At 39.5% G+C, this 16,738-nt stretch overlaps 1 protein-coding gene across 6 annotated transcripts in view; it reads right to left on the reverse strand.

Annotated features, from left to right (window-relative positions):
* Window positions 1-1,170: 1,170 nt before the first annotated feature.
* The window catches only part of ap3d1 (adaptor related protein complex 3 subunit delta 1), a 28,251-nt gene continuing 12,683 nt past the window's right edge, over window positions 1,171-16,738 (reverse strand). For 2 of the 6 annotated variants that reach the window (XM_034704474.1, XM_034704465.1), the window contains 17 exons: window positions 16,418-16,489; window positions 16,181-16,256; window positions 14,710-14,909; window positions 14,431-14,504; window positions 12,662-12,830; window positions 12,324-12,467; window positions 11,824-11,877; window positions 8,979-9,101; window positions 8,552-8,707; window positions 8,174-8,221; window positions 7,593-7,613; window positions 7,001-7,190; window positions 6,741-6,829; window positions 5,577-5,662; window positions 4,632-4,753; window positions 4,129-4,208; window positions 1,171-3,999 (listed from right to left, as the gene is read on the reverse strand). In XM_034704474.1, coding sequence (XP_034560365.1) covers window positions 3,904-3,999; window positions 4,129-4,208; window positions 4,632-4,753; window positions 5,577-5,662; window positions 6,741-6,829; window positions 7,001-7,190; window positions 7,593-7,613; window positions 8,174-8,221; window positions 8,552-8,707; window positions 8,979-9,101; window positions 11,824-11,877; window positions 12,324-12,467; window positions 12,662-12,830; window positions 14,431-14,504; window positions 14,710-14,909; window positions 16,181-16,256; window positions 16,418-16,489 — 1,800 coding nt within the window. In that variant the 3' untranslated portion in view covers window positions 1,171-3,903. The remainder of the gene's footprint in view (window positions 4,000-4,128; window positions 4,209-4,631; window positions 4,754-5,576; window positions 5,663-6,740; window positions 6,830-7,000; window positions 7,191-7,592; window positions 7,614-8,173; window positions 8,222-8,551; window positions 8,708-8,978; window positions 9,102-11,823; window positions 11,878-12,323; window positions 12,468-12,661; window positions 12,831-14,430; window positions 14,505-14,709; window positions 14,910-16,180; window positions 16,257-16,417; window positions 16,490-16,738) is intronic. The other 4 variants (XM_034704493.1, XM_034704484.1, XM_034704513.1 and 1 more) reach the window with 2 other exon arrangements.

Raw genomic sequence — 16,738 nt, forward strand, 5'->3', positions numbered from 1 at the left:
ACAATTAAAATGACAAATATAATAAAGCAGAAAAAAAGGGAAAAGTAGAAATATATTAAAAATAAAATTTAAATTTGCATTTAAAAAGAGTTCAAATAAGCTAAGATAGGATGGCAGTGGCAAATAAAAAAGTCTTAGTTTTTTATTTAAAAGAGGTGAGAGTTGGAGCGGACCTGCAGCTTTCAGGCAATTGTATGTCAATTATTATTCTCAATTTTTTTTTTAAATCAGAGCATTCACTGCCTTCCAAATGATTTTTTTTGTCAGCTTTGTTTATTTGATTATTATTTATTATTGATTGATTCATTTGAATATTTAGTTTGTATTACTTTATCCGTTATTTCTGTATAATATTTAGAAAGGGGTGGGGCGGGGGTTCAATTGTGATGGCATGCTCAACACGATCCAGCTTTTTATAAAACTTAACTATATATCCGATTTTTTGTCCTGATTTTCTATTATCATTATTTTATTCTTATTTATCTCTTAAATATAAGTCTATTTGACTAACTGATCATTAACTTATCGTTTGTAACTATTATGTGGCTGTTTGTTCTGTATGTCAATTGTCATGTGCTTTTGTGTTTTCTGATGAGTGTTGTTAATCAATAAAAAGACCATTGAAAGAAAGAAATTACATGTTAAAATGTTTGACAGCAAACCAGGTATTTGTCAACGAACAAGTCGTTTAAAATCTAAGAATGATAAAACTTTAACTTGAGTTAGCTTTTATTTTGAAACTCCAAACAGGAAACTATTCTCAGTTATTTGGTGGAGAGGGATGCTAATGAAAACTAGCTTGTCTTCCTGTGAGCTGTGAGGTTGTCTCTTTTTAGAAAGTGGGCGGCTAGGCGACCTTTGTATTCAAAGAAAGTTAGTTTTCATAAAATCAATAAAGCCAAAACCTCCAGAGTAATCTGCTGACCTCCGACTAACCAAGCTGCTCGCTGTCAGTCATTAAGAGGTCTCGAATACTTCTTCTATCACGGAGAGCTTTCTGGGAAATGAAGTTCTATTCATACAACATGCTGTAATAATCTAAATTTCAAACATCAATGTGCCCACATCGATATAACATATAACACACATCTTAAGTTACTTGTACAGATAATAAATGATTTGCATGAACAGATGTTTGGAAGTTCGGGTTAACAAAAAGTGGACAACAGCAGCGTTTTACAGCCTTTATTTTAATTCAGTGGACTTTCTTGAAAGGGAATGTAGATACTTTAGGTTGTCCCCTTTAAAACATTATACATTGTACAGTTTGATAATTGAATATGGAGAAATAAAAAGACAGGACCTTCAGAAATCAGTCATTTGAGAGTATATTTCAATGTCACAAGCCAAACTTGGTAAAAGAACTCACTACAACTGAACCAAGAATTAAGACAGAATGGGTTGCCTCTCAGTACACTGCTTCTCTTGGTCTGTTCTACTCAACTTATGTTTTTGAAGCCCCATGCCCTCAGTGTCATGACACCAAATAGAAACCCCTTCCTTCCCCTGTGAATAATAATTTAAAACATTCAATAATATCTCTTTTTTTTTATATTGTTTGAACTAAGAAGTTAAAAACACAATACCATCAAAAATAGAGAATGGTCAAGTAAACTTCATAAAAAAAAGTAATAAAGAAAAGGACAAATGGAATGACAAGTTCTTGTTTGTGTAAGCATGTCAGAAGGGAAATAAAAATTGTACATTCCTAATCATGCAATATACAAATTTTAATCAATTATTATGCACAAGAAAAATGATCAGAATTCGGACAACATATGATTGGGAGATTTGTTTTTCAGTTTCACTTATATCAGTCATTTTCAGGAGCAGGGAATACATACATACTCGTTTTCTACTGACATTCCTGAAACACAGCTGATCATGTCTTCATTTATACTCTACTACTGGACAGAAGATCTCACGGAATGGCTGACCTGCACTTCAGGTCGCAAACATCGTCATCATAGGTATCTACAATAGCAGACAGAAGTAAAGATGGCCTTACCAGAAAATATGATCAGAGACGCTACCAAATCAGTTTAATCTTGCTACTACTAGGAGAAGTCGTGCTGGACTGGGTAGTGACTTCAGACATGAATGATACAAACTAAAAACATCACGTACCTCAGAGAGAGAGAGAGCTCTAAAATGTAGCCAGTCTTTACAAAATGGCCATTTATGTTCATCCTTACATGTCAAAGCACAAAAAAACAAAGGCAAGGCAGTTTTTGAAGGGGGGGAGGAACACTGGGGTTTATCTGGGTTCACACCAGCTGGGTGTCAGCCAGTGCGAGTGCAGCTACTGTTCAAGTGGCACAGGCAATATTGTTTTATGATGTCGCAATAAATAGAGAGATGTCTCATTGCAGTAGAAGCCACATAACCTAATACTGATTTAAAAGGGAACCTCAGACCACTAACCATTTATAAACTCTTCCTGCAACTTCAGTACTCTGGTATGCAGAGCGGTTTTAAACCTATAGACAGATTGATAGTGTAACATTTGTCGTCCCTTAGTTATTTTTCTTACTTTCTCATAGAGCGGCGTGACAAAGCCAGCCCTCTTTGTGCCAAATCATTGTCTTTAACTTGACTGTGATCATACGAATAAAGGGCCATCAGCAACATAGCAGATTCAGATTAATACGTTTCTTCAAAATATAACACCTTCTACACAGCTAACCAAACCGTTTGAAAGAGCTGATGAAAGGTGGCATTGGCCTGACAGACAACTCTTCTGTTGTGAAATATAAATGTTTTATAACTGTCATGAATTCCTCTCTTGTGCCACACATTCATTCAATCATTTTCATGATCTCCTGTCTTTAAATGATTTGATTCATGAAGGACATGATATGTTGGAAGTTTAAAGGGGAGTCAAACTTCAGTATAAGCGTGGGAGTGGATTTTCTGGGGTTGGAGGTGGGGCTCTACATAACTCATGGTGCACTGGAGTAGGTCAGACTGCACGGCTAAGGCATAGAGCAAAACCACTGATCTACTGTACAAATCACCCGTAGTGCCACATAAGGATTCTGTTTAACTAACACCAGCAGATCTGCTCTGAGCCCTGCCAGGAGGCAAGTAGGGCAACGGCTTGGAAAGAAGTCTAAAACCCATGCCTTATATGTAGCTTTGGTTTCATCTTTGCACCATGCTTTACTGCAGTTGCTCAGCATCTGGTCGTCTCCAGGCACCCAGTCAGTGGTAGGTGAGAAGGTTAGAGTCCCAATTTTTCCAGCTAGGATCTGTCTGAAAAAGAGTCGAATGCTTTTTTTCCAGGTCTTCACAGACGAGCAGCACGCACACTGATGGTAAGTGAGTGGAAAGAAGGGGGCAAGACAAAGGCGCAGATAGGCTTCAGACAAAAAAACAAAAACAAACCAGAGACAAAAAAACCTTCCAAACAGTAAAAACACAATCAAACCATAAACAGCAAAAGTCCAGTTGTCAACATTACATTACATGACTGTCACAGACTGAATTGCCGACAGAGTGGAGGGCGGAGAGAGGAACAGCAAAGAACAGAGGAAGCAGAGCACCCAGAAACAGGAGCTCAGAACAGAGTCATTAAGGGAGGAGCAGCGTGGCTGCTGGGGCTGGAAAACCAAGAGGTCAAAATTAAGATGCATTGCAGAGCAGACAGTGCATGTACACAGTGAGTCTGTAAAACAACATCAATTGTCGGGGAGTGACCACAGAGCTCAGAGTGCAGAGGAACAAGAGCGTGGGGACACTGAAGAAGAAGAGAAGGAGGGAAAGAAGTCTTGCGAATCTGAGGACTAATAAATAGGACGATACTGGAGGTGCCAGCCGAAGTGTTTCGTAACATGATTATGTTGTGTTTCAGCAAGGGAGGGGGGGGGCGTGGGGGGCGCACCCCAGGGCTGTCGGACACAATCAGCACTGAGAGAAGGTCTGCTTGATCTCATCCAGCACATTCCCAAGCAGTGTCGGCTCGTCACATTTAGCGTCAATGGACACTGTCTGATCCGACTGGGAGAGAGAGGACAAATGAAAATCAAGGTCACTGTCTGAATGTCCAATTAATAAAAGTACACTTTGAGTTATAAGACTTAATCAGAGGGGTTCAAATAAGGCAGGGGTTCAACGTGGTTCACTCACAGTTTTGACCAGCAGACAAACATGGTGACCCTGGATAGACCTGCTGTACATGGAAGCACAGGAGTCGATCCTCTCCACAACTAATCCCACAAAACAAACAAACAAAAACAAGTGTAAGCAACTCTAAGAGTATTCACAAATTAAGGTTGAGTGAAAGCAGACTAGAGCTACACTATTTTTTTTAGCTTATTCCAAAAAAAAAAAACGCCTCGTGAATTTGGAATGGTACTCAGAATATATCGTAATCTTATGCTATATGTGGTTAGTGTTTTCGTTATGATACTAAACTGATAATCCAATTACCCTATACTGTATATATAAAGGCCCAACTAGGTACAACAGTTAAAAATGAGCAATAGCCATAAACTTAGTGTTAAAATGCTCTCGTGCTCTGTATAGTATCGTCTCTTTGGGATAATGTGAAGTCCCCTGACTTAACTTTAACACACAACCTTTCTCGTTCCTTTATGTTTTTATTAGTACTTGGTGTAGTGTGTACATACCAGAGAAATGGTGGTGGAAGCAGATCCTAGCCAGTAGGTGGTGGAAGGGCATGTTGACCCCCTCCAGTCTGATAGAGCTGCCCTTCAGGTCACCTGATTCCAACAGCTTTGCAAACGCATCACTGGCCAAACAAAACAAAAGAAGGTTGGTTTTCATTCTCTCTTTGGCCTGAATATGACAAAGAGGTAATGCGGCACAGAAACTTGGAGAGATGTCTGGCTGTAGATCTCCACTGTGAGGCCACCTCAACTGTGAGCCAAGGAGGTGACGTGGGATGTACCTTGTTAGGTAGACGACAGTTAGCAACTATTTTTCATTATCCAGAGTTTTGAGTTCTCTGAGAGTATACAAATCATTTTAAATAGATAAAATAAACCTGTCTCACCCAGTCGCGGTTCTATATCCAATAACCACCTGCTAACCATACATTATCCCTGACTTAAACAGTGTCATGACAAAAAGAAGAGGCTTAATCTGTTAGGAAAATATATCTACATAAATACTTATGCATAAAATCTGATGATAATTTTCGATGTAAATACTTATTTTGTCATTTGAGTGCACTTCCCGGCCTGACAGTAGAAGTGGCCTCACTGCGGAGGTGCATTTTGCACGGATAACTCTTGAATTTTATGGCCTGAAATGTACTAAACCCATTTCCGTTGCCCAAAGGATGACACATTGAATTTCTAATCACTCAGAAAGCTTTTTTTCTCTTTAACAGTCCAAACACCTGACTGTCAATACGCCCACTCTAGTGAAAACAAACTGTTACAAGAACATTGTGATTAATGTTCTCAGCACTGTCATGGTCCCGAGGGAAAAAAACATTACGTAAATTACGAAAAGAAATGTATAAAAACTGTCAGTATGTACCTTTCCCAGACTTATATGGCTTTTTATGTGGCAAAAAAGTATTTTATAAACTAAAAAAATACACCAACCTGTAACAAGGAGTAGTGATTAGGTAGGAGGTGCAGGTAAAGTGCAGTTTAAAGTCCAGTTTCTCGTGAGTGGAGGAGTCCTCATTCTGTGGAAACACAACAACAAATACAGATAATCAATAACAAAGTATCATGTTGATCTATTTTGCTCCTGCAGACAGCCAGACACAACTGGGTGAAGGGTTGTGTACAAAAATCGGACCTGTTCCTTATCTGGGTTGAGCACGTGGCAGCTACTTTACTTTGCCACCCTGCAGTGCTGAGGATGTTTTCAACATAGGAATAGATCATGAAAGAAGTTGAAAATGTAAAAACATGTCTGACAAGTTATGGAGGCAAAAGAGACTGACATTTACATGAGACTTTCAATTCCACTTTAATTCAGAATTAAAATCAAATCCTCTTTAAAAAGATTAAAAATGACCATGTAAACACCTAATTCCGAATGAAAATGACCATTCTGAATTAAACTTAAATGCAAAGTAAGTGGCTGGTTTATTCTGATTCTAAATCAGAATTGAATAATTCCTCGATCATGTATACGTTCATTCCACTTTAAATTAATTCTGGTTGTTCCGCGCATGCTTGTTCCCTTGTCCTGTCGCGATGACGCACATATTCCGTGCTGGTGGGCACATATTTCAGGCTGAGGTAGAGCAGCTGGTGCACAAACCGGCTTTGATTCGCCAAAGTACGGTCTTCCGCTTCCCTTCTCTGGTCCTCTATCTCTCTGCTCCTCCTCAGCTGACTTAAGTGAAGCAGTATGTTTGTGTCGAGCTGCTTATTCAAAACTATAATAAAAATCAAAGCGAAAGTTGTACTTATTGTGTGGTCTTCCATGTTGTAACTGAAAATGAACGAAGCAGGAACTGGAGTCTGTTTTCTTCCGGTAAACGTAAATACGTCATGCCCGCCCCTGTCCAATCAGAACCATTTCCAACCCCCAGACCTTAAGCGGAATTGAATATGGACAATTAAACGTGTTTTCCATATAAACTTCAATTCGGAATTACTATTTCCGTTTGAACACGAAGGAGAATACTTTAATTCTGAATTTTTTAATTCTGAATAATTAATTCTAAATAAAAAAACCTCATGTAACCGTGGCCAATAATGCTTGTTTTGGTGTGAGTGTTCACAGTGTATCAGTGTTTGCCTACAGACCTTTACTATGAAGGTGAGGGTTCCCTTAAGTTTCTGTGGCATTACAATGCTCTGCACAGTGAAGACAAATCGTGCCTCATTGGACACTCCTGAAGGAAACAAGAAGAGTTCATGTTTAGAAAATCTGAGGCTTTAAATGCTGTGCTTCTGACTTGAAAAAACATGTGCACCACTGCAGTATTACAGAATGTAAATGATGTTCATTGTTTTGACAGTTATCTCTTTTTTCATGGAGATACATTTCGCAGATTCTCACTTACCAGGTGGAAGTTGGAAGGGAACTGTGAGGCCGTCGTGTGGACCTGACCCCTCTGGCCTCTGCAGCTTGGAGTTGAGTGAATCAAGGACATTGAACTCCATGGACTTGAGGAAGCTTTCACACTTGTTTTCAAATATAACAGACACCACCACCTGACTGCCATCCTGCAGGTTTCCCTGGATGTCATTCACCTTAAAGGGGTTAAAGTAAAAAATGAAGAGAGAATTTAGTTATCTAATAAGTTATTTTGCATGAGGAACAACCAATCAAACTCAAGCTGTATGAACTCCCACTCTGTATTTAAAAACTTAAATATACAGTTCTAAGTTCATTTTGATTTAGATTTGCTGTTTGTCCTCTCTTAAATTAAGTTAAAGCAAACAACAACAAACAGAATTAGAACCAACCCAACACCAGAGCACACATCACTGTTTCCAAGAAACCCTCTGAGCACAGTCAACAATCACAAAGGCAGGATTATTCCACAGAGACAAGAAAATAGTTTGCCTCAGAGTTCAGTCTGAGAGAGCAGAGAGAAACACATCTAGAAGAGTTTTAACGATATCTGTCACTGACAGAAGTTCAGCCACTACCTGATCGGCATCCTCCATCATCTTTGAAGAGAAGGAGACAAAAGGAGAGATCTGCATGTATTGTTTTTTTAAACTGCGGCTGTCGTCTGATAACGTTAACATTAATAGTGGTAGTGTAAAGTGTGATGATGTACATGATCATTATCTTATCTCTCCACAAAGGGAGAAAGATGAAACAGCTAAATAGTAAGAGGAAATTCAGGTTTTTCCATAACTTGGAATGTATAATTGGTTACGACATCATTGCAGGGGCATGGCTATCCTGAAACATCCCCATGACGACAACTGAGTCAACTGAGGGCAAACATCACATGGACAATCAAATGATCCAACAAATGTCATCCTTTTCAGAACCCAGGCAAATTTGTGTGCTTTTTCATTATTAAAAGAAGAGTGTATACATGAATCAATCAGGTGCAAAGAATCCCCATCAACACTTTGAAATGTAACAAGGTGCTCTATGATTAATGGCAGCTCTGTAGGAAGAAGCCCTAAATGCTGGACAAACTACTAAAAAAGACAGGTAGAAGTTGAGTTTTCACTGCATTAAAGGGAACGGTGTCTCAAACCTCAACACTCACCATCTTGATGTAGGAGTTTTCAGCCAGCAGGCAGTAATTGGACATGGGCTGAAAGGAGAGAAGAGCTCAGGTCAGATCAGGCATTCTCTGTCACTCAGTATGCTAACTAGGCAACAGGAGCTGGTTTCACATAGTTGATGCATAACAAGCAAGGCAGTGTGTGTGTGTGTGTGTGTGTGTGTGCACGCACTATTTATATGGAATAGATGGTACAAATAGGCATGAATTTAAATTATAATGTCTATTTCCATCAAGTTTTAGGAGGCTTACAGGATTTTGTGATCCAAATTGTTAAATTCAGTCATAATGACAGAACTGATTGATTGTTTTTGTCTCCACGGATATTATTTTCCAATTAGATGAGTGACAATCACTGACCGGCAGCGGCTCTTCCTCCTCCACAGTGCCGTTCTGCACAGACTCCTCTCCTCCTCCGTCACTGTGGTGGTGATGGTGATGATGCTTCTTCTTCTTTTTCTTCTCCTTCTCTTCTTTCTCCTTTTTCTGCTTTTTCTTCTTGTGTTTAGAGGACTTCTAACCAACGGAAACCCACAAGGAAAATAAAGAGAACTGAGTGGAAATTCCCAAGGTTACAAACCTGTCTTTGAAACATGAACTGGGAACAACTTTGCTTCAGGGACTACATGAGAACTAGCAGTTCTCTGGTACATCATTTACACAGACTTGTGAGAAAAAAAGAGTTGCTGATGTGCTGCATCCTGTCAGGTCACTGTGAACTCAAATCTATCACACAGCAGTCAAACTTTTATATTGTGTAATTATCACATCATCGCTGGTGACTCACAGACTCCTCCAGCTCGGTGTCTTTGGGCTCATCAGGCTCAGAGTCTGGCGCAACGGCAGGGGCCGCCTCAGGCACGGGGGCTGCTTCTGCTTCTGCTTCTGCTGCTGCTACTGTTGCTGCTTCCTGTTCACACACATACACCACCACAAAAACACATGTAACCATTAGCAGTGAGCCACTTTGGCATTAAGGATGTAAGTTGTGTTGGTCAGTTCTGTGTCGATCAGGTAAGTTGGTGAGTTCACACAGTCACTCGTAAAGCAGTCATTCGTGCTCAGCTTCACCTCCTAACCTCTGTGATAACACAAACAAATGAACCTGTGAATTTACAAACAACAACTAGTTAACCATCCAAATGTTCTAAAACACAGATGAGACTAAGAGAGTAACTGACATGTATATCAGTAGGTATATCTGTACACATTCAGAGGTTTTGTTTTTTCCGAAATCAACTGTACAAACCAGCCTCACTCACTGCAAACAACAGATTAAAAAACCTGATTTACATGATTCTAGAGAAAGTCTACATCTGCAGAACGTTAGCTTCCTTTAGGGAAAACACAGATGTGTTATTCTGTGTGACAGTCGATGAAAAACAAGTGTTCCACATGAACATGTTGAGGCTTGTAAAAGGTCAGGAAGGCTTTTCCTTCAGTGTTGACAGCTCACATGAAAAGACAAAATACATGAGAAGTAAAGCTGACTGACAACCCAAGTTTTACTGAACACACCCAATAGCTCATATTAGACTGTATGGAAGGCTCAGAACAAAGTCTGTTTTAAATCTTGTATCATTCAAAGAACAGTGTGATGTTTTATAAGTAAGCTAATTAAATTTATTTCAAAGGGAACCTAGAGAAGATCCATGCTCACATATGACCAGAGGAGGAGTTAATAGATAAGACTGGAGTTGAGGTCATGAAGGGGATTTTCAACAGCCTCTAAAAAATCTTATTGAAATGTCTCTTTCTCGTTAAAGGTACTATGAGGAACTTTTGTTTTGTATTGATTCTGGCGCCCCCCTTGTGGACAAAGGGATACCTCTTATCTCTTGTTCTTTACATGCAAAAGTAGTGTTTTCAACTAAAGCCTCATCCTGCTGTGTTCAACAGTCAAATTTATCAGGCAATGTGATTATTTTCCATGAAAACAGTCAAATAAAGGCTGTTTCTGAAGCAAGATGTCCATCATCTGGTCTGACACCTACCCCCCCCAGGGCGGTTTCAGGCATTAAAAATTACAACAGAGAAGGTGCCAGTGTTGCTGCTGATGGACTTGTTTGCTATTGAAGGTTATAAAGAGGCATCAGTATCATTTTCAGTCTGTTTCTCAGCCATTTCAAAACTCCTCACAGGGCCTTTAACAAAACGATAGGTAAAGAAATAATTAAAATTGTCTGATTTTCTAAATCAGGGCCCTTTATAAAAACGTGTTTAAACTAGAGCGGTCATCTTTAAAGCTAGGGTTGGTAGTCTCAGAAAACTAGCATGAATTTAAATGTAGCATTTCCTCAGGACTCACAAAGATTCCCTGGAAGTAGAGCACAAAAATTTGGAGCTTCCCCTAGTAACTGGCTACAGTATATATCATTAAACCTGCCTCCTCTATGTTAACAGATGGGACATGGTTTAAGCTAGAATGTCAAAATAGGCGTAAAATAACTTCTTCAAATTTTATTTTGTCATTAGAAAGTTCTTCTGATTTTTGCCCCAGTATTTTCTTTCCTTAGAATTTTATTTTCATTGAGTTATTTGATGGTATAAAAATGGGTAAAACATGAGTAACAGTCCTATTAACAGATGTGGCTCATGTGTACACCAGACTAGTAGAGTAAAGTTGCAATGACAAGAGGACACGCAACAGACATTAACACAAGAGTCCTTGAACTTGCCATAATGGTTGGTGTCCTCTTCAAATACATGAATCTGGTCTACTTTAGACTGTGCTGACCTGGTGGATCTTTGTTTAAGTCTAACAGAAAGTTAAATATATGTGTTTGTAAGCTGAAGGGCCGAATGCTCATCATGTCAGCTGCCATCACTGGGGGTATTTTGGCATCACTTTTGTTCAACTGGAGAAAGTGGATGAAGGTGGTCCATCTTTATATACAGTCAATGGTTGAGTCTGGGTATGGGTCACCCTTGTATTCATAGAACTTCTAACAGCCAAAAAGTTCCTAAAGTTGCCTTAAACTTGATCTGACTTGTAGTATATATTTAGGAAGTTTTGTTTACAGATGTTTTGCGTCTCCGTGTGCAGTTTTTGAAATCAAAAGGTCAAACAGAAACAAAGGGGAGCAGGACCCCCACATGTGATCATGGAGAAAGCAGCCAGAAGACACATGTGGTGACAAGAGGGACAAAAAGAACCGACCCCGGGGCAGTTTCCAGGGAACCTCAGACAGCCTTCACTCACTTGTCACCACCGACAACAACACAACAACAACAACTTTTATTTTGACCTCAAGACTGACATGACACCAAGCGAGCAAAACAAAGGCTGAAGAAGGGAACCACTGGCATTGTGAAACACATACCAACAAACTGTGTTCACACGAACATACATACACACATGCTGGAAAAGAAAGGAAGGCTGGAGAGTGAGAGAGGAAAGTGTTATGTGACCTGTGAAAGAGAGGAAACTGTGTCAAAGGGGGTGAGCTGTGGGAGATGTAAAACTGATTCAAATTAAGAGGCAATACAGGGGAGAACAAATGTAAACAACAATGTATGAGGTGGATCAATAAAACGTGACTTTTTTTCAAAAGAGGGATGGGTGATCTGGAGAGATGAAGAGAGGGGAGGGGGAATGAGAGAAAACAAGAGAGAGGGGGAGGTGACTCAACCTGGGTGTTAGAGGGCACTGGAGCGTTTGAGAGCCAGAAATCCAGATCCGAAACCTAGAGGAGGGAGGGAGGGAGAGGAGTGCGAGGAGGTGAGAGGGGTGAGGGCCAAACAGGTTCTCTATCTTTCTACTATTCATGAAAATGGATCCAGAGATTACACTGTTCTATTTCATGAATAAATCAAGTATCTGGCGAGAGCCTGCACCGTCAGCTACAAGGAAACTGACACTTGATCCCTACAGCTGATTGAAAGACGCACCGGGAGGAAGCAATGGGAGCACTGAGTCAATGAAAATGATCAAATATACTGCTTTTCACATAATCTTTCAGCTCAAATTGTTCATTACATATGATGTAGTATTCCTAAGTGTTGTCACAGCTTAATTCTTTGGATCAGATGACATACATTTAAGCAGAAATCTGGATCAGATCAGACTTTAGATGTAAACTCTGTTGCTAGGTAGAAGAGCGGCCAGCTCCGCCCTTTTGTAAGAACATACCTCAGCACTCGTGGAGGTGGGCGGCGCAGCCACCTCACTGGTCTCTTCTGATTGAACCACAGGCTCGTCTGCCTGACCTCCAAGAAGATCCTCTTCCTTTTCTTCATGTTTGTGTTTCTTCTTCTTCTTCTCTTCTTTGCTCTTCTACAGACAAACAAAAGTAAAAAGTTTGAAACTGAAACCACTTAATACAGAGTCATTTGTTGCAAATGTTCTATCTCCAACTTCTCAGTAAATCTTTTCTAGTTTTAAGAAACTGTTTCATCACAACAACAAAATAAGATCATGTAGTTTCCAAGAAAAAAATGAAAAATGTACTAGATTAAAAGTAACCTCACCTTCCTATCCCGGTCTTTATCCTTCTTCTTCTCTCTCTTTTCTTTGCTGCTTTTCTTTTTGGGCTCCAGTGAAGCAGCACTCTCAGCGTCTCCATCTTCTGCTGGGCTCTTTGGAGCCTCTGCTGCACGGTGTGCCCTGACGGGTAGCTTCTCACTGTCTGCAAGTGGCCTAGACAGATATGCACAGATGTGAGTTTGACTGTGTTAAGATGGTGAGTTATGTGGTGTTTATGGTCCATCTGGAGTTAGTGCCAGCATCTGAAAAATATCTAATATTGTCTGTTCCTCAGTGAGTAATAATCTGTCGGGGAAAAGTTTAAGGAGGAGTTGCGAAATGCAGCAATCCCTCGACTTCAGGCACATTTTCTGCAGCAGCCGGGTCTCATTCAAAGCAGTGAAGTAAGCCATTCCTCTGGCAAAGCTACAAGCATTTGAAATCCTCAAAAAGCTAGACACTATACGGATACATTTCTCCATTGAACTGGCAAGAGCTGTCAACATTATTGCTCCCAGTCTGACTCTTTAAAGCAGTTATGACAGGAAATGTTGCCCCCTGCTGGTTATTCTCTGTAAAGACACATATCACTCTGTCTTTGTGGTGGAACATTTTTTATCTCTTTTCATTTTATTCAGTTTAAAAGAAGGCCAGATCTTTTTCTTATTTGAGTGGAAAACAGTCCAAACGATCTGTATGAGTGTGTCTAAAAAGTCCAACACAATAGTATTTACAAAGACAATAGCATTTTTCAAAGGGCACATATGCCTGTTATTTCTACAAAGAGCAGACAAGGAATATTTCCTTAAAAAACAAACAGCATTATGAGAGTTTAAAGCGGGGCTAGTCTACCACACTGGGGAAGATTTGGGAAATGTAAGCATGTTTTTTAGGCAGCACCTAACCCCTTGGATAAGTTTCCTGGTATCCTAGAAGCATATTGATCAGGATTATCTTTTCCAAGAGAGGTGCCAAAATGCTTATAGGAGCCTTCTCTAGGGGGGCAGACCGGGAGAGATAAAGTCCTGAGAACATCAGCAGCTGCTTATTTCTGACACTATACGATTCTTAAAAAAGGAAAAACCCTCTTTGAATGTAAACCTTTTTGTTTTGACAGATAAATCATTAAAGCTGCTGATGTTGTCAAACTTAAACTTGAAATTAAGAAGCAGGCTGAGATAAAATGTCGTCTGGATATTATACTAGCCTACAAGAGTTATTGAAAACAGAGCAAAAAGAGGAAGCAGGTACTGCAAACTTCAAATGAGGAAAGAAAGGACAGCTATGTTAGTAAGAGGAGCAAGACGGCTATTCTGAGAGAGAGTCAAAGAGAGGCAATCCATGTACAGTTGGAGCCCAGGTCCTGTGGCTGGGGTGCAACTCACCTGCGCCTAGCAGTCTCCAGCAAGCTGCCCACGCAAAGAGGCAGTAATGGATGTGTGTAGGCATAGAAAAAAGAGGAAGCAGAAAGCAGAACGCCGTGAGAAGGAATGAGAGGAGCGAAAGGGCCCGAGTCACACTGGCTGTGATTAGCACGGCCAGGACGATCAAGAATAAAACGTCCATATTGAAACAGAAAATCATGAGATTTAACTGAAGTCTGCTTCAGATTTAATTTGACTGTAAAATGAAAGTGTCAAAGATAAGTGAATCCACTAAGTCCAGCTCATAACTGAGAGGTTTGGACTAACTTTAACATTGTGTGTTTAAATGCAGGGTTACATTGACATGGAGGTAGTTTAGTTGTATAAGACTCAACATTTCGTTCACTCACCTGTCCAGGTCGATGTCCAGGGCTCTATGAGGGTCATTAGGGTCTTTTTCATCATCATCACTGGGTAAGGCATTCTGAAGTAATGAGAAGCTCAAATCAATAAAACAAAATCATAACTTTCTCAATAAATTCAACAAAAAACTGCTGATATTGATCTATGCCTGGATTGATTCTGAAGTAATTCAAATAAAGAATCAAATCCAATCTATGACATATCTTATAGCATCTAAGTTCTTGGTTTCCCCTTCAAACTCTTTGTTTTACAAAACTCCAGGTTACCTCTGGCATCTCCTCTGTAACTATGTCGACCATGTGCGCAGGCGTGATGTCCTCCTCGCTCTCTGGGCCAGAATCATGTTTCCTTCCTCGTCCACTGCGCTTTTCTTTCCTCTTCTTCTTCTCTTTTTTCTTCTTCTCTGCCCTCTCTTTCTGCCGGCGCTCCTCCTCTAGTTTCACATACTGGTCAGACATAGGGAGACCTGAGGGACAGGAGACAGCAACGTGTGTTATGTCCTCTTTCAAATATCAAAAGGAAATAGACTAAGTATTGATCTTAAGATTACTTTATTGATAAGTCCCCTCAGAAAGTCAGCAGCACTTCCATGGTTATGATATTCTTATCAGCCTACTTACGGATCACATTAATATGAAACATTCTCAAGTTGTGGTTGCTTTGTATCTGTTTTCTATCAGAAAACTGCAGCTTGTCCAAAACGCTGCTGCCAGAGTTTTAACAAGGAAAAATAAAACTGATCATATAACCCCTCTTCTTAAACTCTGCACTGGCTCCCCGTTTCTTTTAGAATTGATTTTAAAGTTATTTTACTTGTTTTTAAAGCTCTTAACAGCCTTGCTCCTCCATACATAACTGATCTCCTGTCATGCCATGTTCCAACCCGATCACTGAGGTCCTCGAATGCTTCCCTTTTAAATGTTCCCCGTGTGTCTCACATAAGCACCGGCCAGAGAGCTTTCAGTTTTTATGCCCCTAAGCTATGGAACTCTCTGCCTCTGGACATTAAAACAGCGAGCTCTGGGTGTTTTTAAAATTAAACTAAAGACTCACCTTTTTAATCTAGCTTTTAATTTGGAGTAATTTATTTTTAGCCCTGAACTGCATTATTATTTTTATTATTTGAATCATTATTTCAAACATTATTATTTTAATCATTGCTTTGTCATATATTTATCTTGTTTAATTATGTATTTATCTATTTATTTTTTGTATTCAGCTGATCGTGTTAACGCTACCTTATTTTTAACTTTTCTTTCCACTATTACTTATTGTATTAATTTTACTGTATTGATTTTATTTTATTTTTAAACATTTTATTTATAATCATGCCTTTTATAATTTTACCATTGCTGTTGTTTTCTGTCTCTCTGTTATTTTGTGAAGCACTTAGGGCTGCAAGTTTTTATGTATGAAAGGTGCTGTATAAATAAATTTGAGTTAAGTTTTATTTGGTCGACATCTCTTGTGTGATTACGTTTTTCTGTGGTGTCGCCTTCGCTATTCAGAGGTAATAACCATTTTTAAGGGCTTGAACAATCAGAATCAAGTATATAACACAGCAGGGTGATTAACAAAGCTGGGTAATGAATAAAAGATTTTTTTAAAAAGGAAACCCGACAGTGTCTTGGTTATAGATGTCCAGTACAGTGGCAGTAAAGTCAGGAATGCTGTATTTTTTTTTATGTTTTTGAAAGCTTTAAAAGTGAAGTGATTGTTTTGTGGTCATTTCCTTACCTGGGACTTTGAGAGGCACACTGAGGTCAATCTGCACAACTGGGATGTGCTCAACACCAGGGGCTTCCTGGTAAACCTACACAGAAGACATGTTCATTTATAACATGACTTACAGTTCACACTGTAAACAATCAATTGTGTTGTAATTACTTATCATACAAATCAGGTTTTAAACAAGCTGAATGAAGCATATGGGATCTGTACAGTATAAAGCCAGTGATGACTCTGTGAGCACACCTTCTGAGAGGATGGCGATGCCTTGATGTAGAACGGGTTGTTGGCTTGCTCCTGCTTTCTTGCTTCTCTCCTCTGTGAGTGTGGAAACCAAAACAGGTGCATGAATTAATCAACGACTGCACAGCCTACCACAGACGTAGTATTAGAGAGAGAGCACACACACACACACACACACAGATTTAAAGAAGAGATATACTACTTTTTGGATGATAAGGAACCGCATGCACAGGACTAGATTGAAAACACTGACTATTTTTTGCCGCCTAAATTAATTACTAGTACTATTTCAGTTGCAAGTTGTTGAAAAAATAGTTTCAAACA

This window comes from Notolabrus celidotus, chromosome 2, assembly GCF_009762535.1.
Source record: "Notolabrus celidotus isolate fNotCel1 chromosome 2, fNotCel1.pri, whole genome shotgun sequence".
Classification (NCBI taxonomy): Eukaryota; Metazoa; Chordata; class Actinopteri; order Labriformes; family Labridae; genus Notolabrus; species Notolabrus celidotus.